Source organism: Chelon labrosus (assembly GCF_963514085.1).
Source record: "Chelon labrosus genome assembly, chromosome: 2".
In the NCBI taxonomy this organism is placed as follows: domain Eukaryota; kingdom Metazoa; phylum Chordata; class Actinopteri; order Mugiliformes; family Mugilidae; genus Chelon; species Chelon labrosus.
The window spans coordinates 9,330,227-9,338,794 of NC_140338.1; the positions used below are offsets into that span (position 1 = coordinate 9,330,227).

Sequence of the window (8,568 nt, forward strand, 5' to 3'; positions counted from 1 at the left end):
TGCCTTATTTTTAATCTTCTTCCCCGTCCTCGCTCTCTTCATCGTCACACTCTCCTCCTGATTCAGGAACCCACAGCCCAGAGTCAATACACCTCTTCAGGTGGTACTTTCCTTCCTGTGAGAGAAAACACAATGACACTGGTTGAAGACAGATGCATGATTGGAAATTACCAAATTTTTTGGCAGAGGCACACACTCACCTCGGGGTCCAGCTTCCTCATGGCTTCTTGCAACATGTGGATGTTTTTCTCGTCAAAGCTCTTCTGTACTTCCTAGAAAACACAAGCTGTTGAATCACTGGCATGGTGCAAAACACCTACTCTTTTTAAAGCATGTGTGTAAACTTAACTTTGAAACTATTTACCTTGCACAGAGACTGCATGACCCACCTGTATTAACCTCCCTGATTATAGTGACGCAGTTCACATCAAATAGACATCAAACTCTTGCACTGACAGCCATGGTGGTCAAAGTAACTATATTTTTTAAACAAGTAATTAAACGGAAAAGATACTTTTAAACACCTTGAAAGGAAAGATTTCCTCAATCTAGCTCAGGAACTCTGAGGCTCATTGGAACTATGTATCAAAGCTAATACAAGACAGAAAACATAATAATAAGTTCTAAATAGACATTTACCCAAGCAGAATGAATGCGGAAGGAAGTATGGTAAAAAAAGAAAATGCTAACTTGCATATTTTCTGGATAAAAAAAGATGATGATACCTATCTCTTCTAAATATTTGTCGCCGCTAACAGGAAAGGCATCGCACAGAAGTGTTTACAGCCAAACCCTCCAACAATGTAATGAGAAAAAACTGACTGTGTGCTCATAAGTTGTGAACCATTACATATCACAAATACTTAGATGACATTAAGACTTTCTGAGAGTAGATTATTAAGAAAAATAAAGCAAATGTCCTGAGACATTTACACCGATCAGGCATAACATTATGACATCATAACATTTTTGTGCCTCCAAACCAGTTGTGACTCATCAGAGAATGGACGTGGGCCTTCTGAGGGCGTCCTGTGGCGTCTGGAAACAGGATGTTGACGACATCACGGGTGTGAACGGTCTGATCTAAGTGGGCGTCTAAGTGACATGCACACTAATGCCAGGTCCAAAATTTCCCAGTACAACATTGTGTTGTCATAGGTCAATGTTATTTACTTCATCTGGTCATAATGTTGTGGCTGATCGGTGTGTAGTCTCATATGTCAGCCTGCAACAAGACTGATCTACTCAACACCGATGCACTTCAACTCAGTGAATGAGGTGATGAAGTATTAGAGAACATTTGATCCCGTCCCCCTAACACCACGCACACAGCATGATGTCCACACCTTAGGACAATGGACACAGGTAAAGACACTCAAGGGGCGCCTTGAGAACGTCTCCTCCTACGGGGTCTCCCGGTCAGACAATCAAAGAGCAAGTGTTGATCGTTATTTATTTTTGAAATAAATACTGGTTTGTATTGTGGTCCACAATTTTAGGTTTAGCTCTTGGAGATGATCTCCATTTAATCTGACAACTGGAGAATTTAGGGTGTCCTGTGTTGTCTGGAAACAGGATGTTGTTAGTGGGGGCCTTTGGGTCTTATGGGTTGGGGGGGGGGGGGGGGGGGGGCTTTGGGTCCTATGGGTTGAGGGGAGGGGCCTCTGTGGATCATCCCACAGATACTTAATCAGTTTGGGATCTAGTGAACATGTCTAAGTAACATCCACATGAATGTTTCCCAGCAGAACATTGAATTGTCACAGTATGGTCAATGTTATTTACTTCTCCTGTCAGTGGTTTTAATGTTATGCCTGATCGGTGAACATTTACAGTATTAAACTGAATGAAATGTACCTAATAACTGTTAGCGAAGCAGCTAATGATAACACGTATGAGTTCGTCTGCACTTGTCTGGCCTGTAGCTTCAGCCACTACAGCAAAACCAAGTGTTGAATTCGACGTGCTGTGGAAACTAGAGGTAACGGGAGACACCGTGTTCTCTCACAGCCTCAGGAGACGGAGAGCAGGGCAACAGCAGCCTCGTTTTTAGCTGCAGTGAGCGGCCGCACGGACTCTCTCCGAGGGGAATTCCTAACGAACCTCGTAATCAAGAGTGAGTGAAGCTCACATTTAATACAAGCAGCGTGTTTAGAAAATCCTGTCAAAACAGTAATTAATAGGAGAAAAATGAGACACAGCTGAGGACTTGGCCTGGATCTTATCCACCAGGATATGCTCCTAATCACATTCCTTCTTCAGTAATGTGTCTGTGATGAAAAGCTGGTGCACTTGGACCCAGTGGTACTGCAGACTCTCGGGAGATAGCCGTCACCTAGTAACCTCCAAAGAAATGCCTCCTAACGGTGCTGCGCTAAGCTCCTCCTCCACGACCTTTATGTTGCTCAGTTCATGCTGAAAACAGCGTCAGAAAGCTGGTGATTAAGCAGTGTGATCATTCTGGGGGATGTGTTTTGTGGTGCTGTTGTACACCACTTAAACTCTAAAGTGTTTTTGGTATGTAGCCTAGCCCGCTGACTAAAATGCTACTGTTAAAATAATAGAAACAGAGTCAAAAGAACTACAAACCACAGCCTCCAAAACTCTCTCAGCTACTTTAAACAAATGCTGAAAAACAACCTTTATGAAGAGTAGATTGAGTGCAGGACAGTTATATCAGGAATATTTGTTTTCACTAGTATACCGAATGAACTGGCACATGCATAGACTGTATATAAATATGGACAACGTATCCCCACTTACTTGCATTTCACAAGCTCTGCTCTGCCTCCACCAGTTACAAGGAAATGTTGGATTACACACTGTACTAATTTTGTAATCTTTTTTTTTCTCTCACACTCTCAGCTGACTGCTTTGTGGAGCAGTTGGCGTGGCAACTAGTGGTCTCCATGATATCACATCCTGTTTCTATATATAACTAAAACTAAACTTAGCCAGAAAATTGACACTTGAACGTGCATCAACATTACATTAACTACATAAAATGACAGAACCATCCTTGAAACAAACTTATTTGACGTGTATTTTAGTGTTTTAGTTTGGGCCAAGTCCCATCCACTAACAATGGAGGAGGTGGAGCTTATGGCCTATACTGTAGCCAGACACCAGGGGAAGCTCTACTTGCTTTGGCTTCACTTTTGAGGAGCAGTTCCTCCGTCCACACTGTCAACTGCCTGTCTGTTTCTAATTTAATTCAGCTTTTTACGTTCATGAGGTAATGTTTTACCAACAGTGATCTCTGCCAGTAATTCATTCATGTGCTCGACAAATCCACACACACTTATGTCATTCGCGATTCCTCTTTTGCTGGGGAAAATACCTTTTATGCAAATGCTATGGACTTCAGTTGACCTTTAGTTCCTGCGGTGATGACATAAAAGGGGCTACTACCTCCAACAGCTACATGAACTATGAAACGGTATGATACTTTATGAAATAATATCCATGCTCCTTTCATTATCAGAGCCATCATAAGCGTCAAATTTAATCTTCTATTATGACTCCCCCCTGACAGCTTCAAGTCAAAACATTATTCACAGACATTTGCCTAAAAATAGAGCGGCCATCGTGCTGATTCTCAGAAGTATGTGAATGAGTGGGTGTGTGGGCTGCGTACTTTTGGCAGTGATTCATAGACCTCTACAGGGTCTAAACCACCCGGTCCCAGTCTCTTCCGCCTCTCCTCCTCCTCCAGCTCTTTCATGGCGCTCTCCATGCGAAGCTGCGCACAGCTGCGGACCCGTCCTTTCAGCAACTCAAGCTCACGGTCGAATGCATCTTGGTAGGGCTTGTCTGCAGTCTGTCACGTATACGAAAACACAAATGAAACTGAAAGTGCCCCCTGATCAAACAGAAGGAAGGTTATTAGACAGAAAAGTGAATACAGACCTTGATCTTGGAGAAGAACTGTCTGAAGCAGCCTCTCGGGTCAACCTTCAGTGTCCGGGACAAATCCAGGATGAACTGCATGACGATGGCTTGATGGGCCACTTGCTCCATGAGGGCATGTTTCTATAAACAGAGGGAGAAACTACAACGCTCTGCCTGGCCTAGAAGAGACATGCATACTCTTATGGCACTTACCTCATCAATTTCAAAGTCAATACAGATGACAACAAGACAGCTGGCCGTCTCTTCACACACCAGATGTGGGTTGTCTGATAGATACTTCTGGCTGTCGTCCCAACGCCGCAGCATACCTAGTAAACACAATCATATTCAGTTCCGCTTCTCTTCATACAAATCACAAATGGGATACGGTTTCATTGCAAAGGAAACAGTTGATTATCTAAAACCTGCAGGGGGCCAAGTGATTTCCTGGCCACTTCCATGCCAAGCCCCAGCCAATAGCAATGACACTCCTTGATGATAATCCTTGATGATAACCATAACCATAACCGTAACCCTAACCCATACCACCCCCAGCAGGATGCAGCCTGACACAGGCACACACACAAAAACGGTTTTAATGACATCCTGTTTCCAGACATCACAGGACACCCTCAGAAGACCCCTGTTCCATTCTCTGACGAGTCACAAGCGTTTTAGAGGCACAAGTGAGACCGACACAATATCAGGAAGGTGCTCATCATGTTATGCCAGATTGGTGTATCTCATCATATGGTAAACACTCAGTGTGCTATCATCCAACCCACCTGAGCACGTTAAAGTGAATTTCTACTATTTCTACTACTACTACCATCATACAGTATGCACACAGGACAAGGGAATCTGAATGACTGTAGTGGAAGAAGTATCCCAAAACAGCTTTGTCTGTCCATTGAAGAATACAGCGACAAACATCCTAACAAGTTAGCGCCTCTGGGGATTGGGGTTGTTTATCATACACAGAGGAAAGGAGGAGGAAATGGACATTGTGAGGGTGCACTGAGGCACAAATAACAACTCACTTTTATCAAAACAAAACCCACCAAAGTGTTTGATTTCCTTCGCATGCTCCTCCACAAAGGTCTTGTGCTTCTCAATCTTTTCCTCTGTGGTTTCTTCTGTTGATTGTGGCTTGATGTTGAGCACGCTCTAGAAATCAAGATAAGGTAGACAGACAGATCAGGATGCCGATAAGTCACAGTAACTCTTGTGATCTCGACGACGTGGGTTACCTTACTGAAGCCTTCCCTGCTGATGGTGTCCACATTCCACGGTTGTTTCTTTTCACGTCGCCGGTATTCCTCCATCAACTTTTCAAATTTCTTTTCATCCTTCCTGAGTTTCTTCACCTCGGCCTGGACTTTCTTGAGCTCGGCCTCCCTCTCCTCGTCCTCCCCTCTCTGATTCCTTCCGTCCTCCAGCTCTTTAAGTCGTCCCTGGGCTTCTTCTAATAGTCTCTTGCATTCTGCAAAGCTGTTTTCCAGATCCTCACCTCTCCGCTGGAACTCGGCCATTCTCTCCAGTCGGGCCTGTCGTGGCAGGACGGAGCGGACGTGAGCAAAAAAGATGAATAATTAAAAAATAAAAAAAATGCATGAGGAATCACACGGGGAGAGGATGCTCCGAAGCAACACCAGAATATAAAAGTACACGCGCTTCCAGACCAAATAAAAAACAGTCTGCACAATTACTCAAAAGCGGCATCGTTGAATTTGCAGTAGGACTGAACGATCTTTAATTTACATTATGCAGCATGTGACTATTGAAGAGAAGCTTCACTTTACAATTAAACTGTAATAGTTTATAATGAAACTGTTGCTTACCAGTTCATTGGTTACACTAAAGAAAACAAAAGGGTTCTTATGTAAGAGTCTTGCACTAAAATCTTAGATCAATTACTTTTTATGTAGTTTGTGGGGCTGTTAAACTGGATTCAATTAGTGCTTCTGTTTTTATGTTTTGTAGCCTAGCCCACTGACTAAAATGGGGTTGTCAAAATAACAGAAACATCTGTCTGTACGACACAACAGTCCTAACCGATAGTTGACTCAACAACAAATAGTTGTGAGTCAACAACTACTATTTGTTGCAGTAATCAACAGCCCTCTCGGTTATTTTAAACAAATGCTGAATACCGTAAAGATCTTGAAGCTAAGATTTAGTGCGGAACTGTTATATTATTAATAGAATAAAAAGAAATAAATAGAGTTAAACTTGTTTGTCCCCCAAACAGCCTAGGTTTATTGTAGCATAACTAAGGGATGGTTCAGTGCAGCCTTAACTATACACTTGATCAAAAAGGAAAGTCTTGAGTCTAACCTTAAAGGTAGAGAGGATGTCTGCCTCCCGAACCGAAAATTGGGAGCTGGTTCCACAGGAGAGGAGCCTGATAGCTGAAGGCTCTACCTCCCAGGCTGAGAGTTTAATCAGTGGTTACCTGTTGGTTAGTTCATGTGTTCAAACATGAATCACACTGTATTCATTTTTTACCAGTGAAGTGCACCCAATGAACTGGAAAGTGAGTGGGCTGTATATTTTCCACAAGGTATTTCCACCCAATGTGCAGACTACAACTACATTAAATCAGTGCCTGATGGAGAAAAGTCCAGAGGAGTTTTCTGGACTTTTTTCGACACGGGGGCACATTTCTGAGTCTCTGCTGAGTCTCGGTGTTTCAAAACAAGCGAGACAATGCACAAGGGAATGAGTCACGCTTATTATTCAGATCCAGAGGCAATAAACAGAGCTTGACCATGGGAGTGACCTCAAAGTTCCCTTTGTTTCCCATTGGTTTCAGGCACATCAGTGGATGGAGACAGATAGGGGGAAAGCAATGATACCCAGTACTTAGATTTAGTCACATATTTTGATATGGGGTATCAACGTTTGTCCACGCTTTCACAGTCATTTCCAGGGTTTTATTGTGTGTTATTGTGATTTTATCATACATTTTGTTTTGTCCGGTGTACACTTGATTTGAAAAGTCTTCTTCTTCTTTTTCTTTTAATTGAATTTATAACATTTGTTTTCGTCCCATGACGTTTATCACAATCCTCCATTTTACCTTCAAAAGAAGTAAAGTCAGTCAGTATTTATGATGATTATGATTTAATTTGTTTATAGTTTGACTGACCTTGTGACTGTGTGTAGGGGCCAGATCATCTTTAATACCAAACCTTAAACCTTCAACTGGATACCACCTGTGGGGTATTTAACAATGAACTGATGAGTTGAACTGGTACTTTTACATACTTTAAGGACTTGGGTATTTGTGGTCCTTGTAGCATCTTAAGCTAGCAGTTATTTAGGGCAACACAATCTAAGGGATTACAGATTTCTGTGTGACACCTGCCAGCCAAACTCTGTATGGACGCCTCTGGTCTGCCACTAAAAAGTCACGGGTCTACGGGTAAAACTAACCAGGGACGAGACTCCAAACTTCACGACTAGTACAAGGTTCACTTCTGACCCGGTGTCTCATTCTGAATAAACTCGGAGTGTCCACGTACGGACTGCAGACATCTTCATCGTCCGACACGTAGATGTGATCCCAGACGCTGTAGTCGACGCCGGCTCCACTGCTCATTTTTCTCCTCCAAAAAAACAAACAAAAAAACGTCTCAGTTTTCACCAGGGTTTTCACTTTCATTTACAGCAGAAAGACGCTGTTAAGATTGTTTGGTCTGGACGCAACTCCCGAGACGACAAGACCAAACAAGTGGTTTCTCAATCCTCTTAGCAACGGGAGAAGCGGAGACGAGCCGTTTAAAGAAATCACTTCGCTGACGGCAACAACGCGCGCCGCGAAGGAGCCAAAGCTGACACGTCATCAACAAGCGCGGAGGTGTTTGTGTATATGAGAAAGTAAAGGTCAAAAACTCACACCCTCACCAATGACCCATACGCAGCCAGAACACGAAGTAGTTGTTCATTCAAATGACCAAAAAGATGAAGAACACGATAATGCAGAGTTGTTGCTGACATTTACTCCTGTTTCCATTGTACTCTACTTATAAATATATACCTCCATAATGGCAGTTTTAATTTTAGTTTCCCACTGTGTCATGCAATTTTGAAGGTCCTTGTGTTGTGTGTTCACTATCAGAATCAGAATCTTTACTGCCATTATACAAAAGGGCAACGGAATTGTATGCGGTCCCTTTCAGTGCAAAGTAAGCAACCTAACTAATTAAAACATTTTTTTATATGTACGAAGTTTGAAAAGAAGAGAATTAATTAAAAGGAAAAGATTTGCTAATAAATAGACAAGTAACAACAGATGCAAACCTAGTAGAGTAGCGTTCTTGCAGAAACATGAATAATGTAACATAATAAATGTAAATGCTTAGCCACACTGTTAGGATCTCACCAGGTTGTTTGGTCCTGTTTATCTCAGATTGTCAAGTGGAAGAACTAGGACATTCAGGAAACGAAAGAAAAAGGTTCGACACTTGTTTTCCTGTGTTCTTTTGCGGGCATGAACTTTTGTCTCCTTAAAACAACCACAGGGGAACTTGACAGGGGTTCCAGGTCAGAGGCACAGCTGTTTCCCCTGGAAATGTTTTTGGGATAATCATCACAATGTAAACATGTCGACAGTGTCCAGTAGCAACGGTGACAGCACAGTTTTAGTGTGTGCTGGCGTGTTAATGAATCAAA

At 42.5% G+C, this 8,568-nt stretch overlaps 1 protein-coding gene across 1 annotated transcript; it reads right to left on the minus strand.

Moving 5' to 3' along the window:
- On the minus strand, window positions 1-7,495 carry LOC311502949 (hsp90 co-chaperone Cdc37-like; the record flags this gene model as incomplete). Its single annotated transcript, XM_084565414.1, has 8 exons — window positions 1-115; window positions 201-272; window positions 3,638-3,820; window positions 3,910-4,032; window positions 4,105-4,220; window positions 4,953-5,058; window positions 5,142-5,438; window positions 7,379-7,495. The coding sequence occupies 8 exons, from the start codon at window positions 7,493-7,495 to the stop codon at window positions 11-13; spliced, it is 1,119 nt and encodes a 372-aa protein (XP_084421540.1). The 3' UTR covers window positions 1-10.
- Between the last annotated feature and the right edge of the window lie 1,073 nt (window positions 7,496-8,568).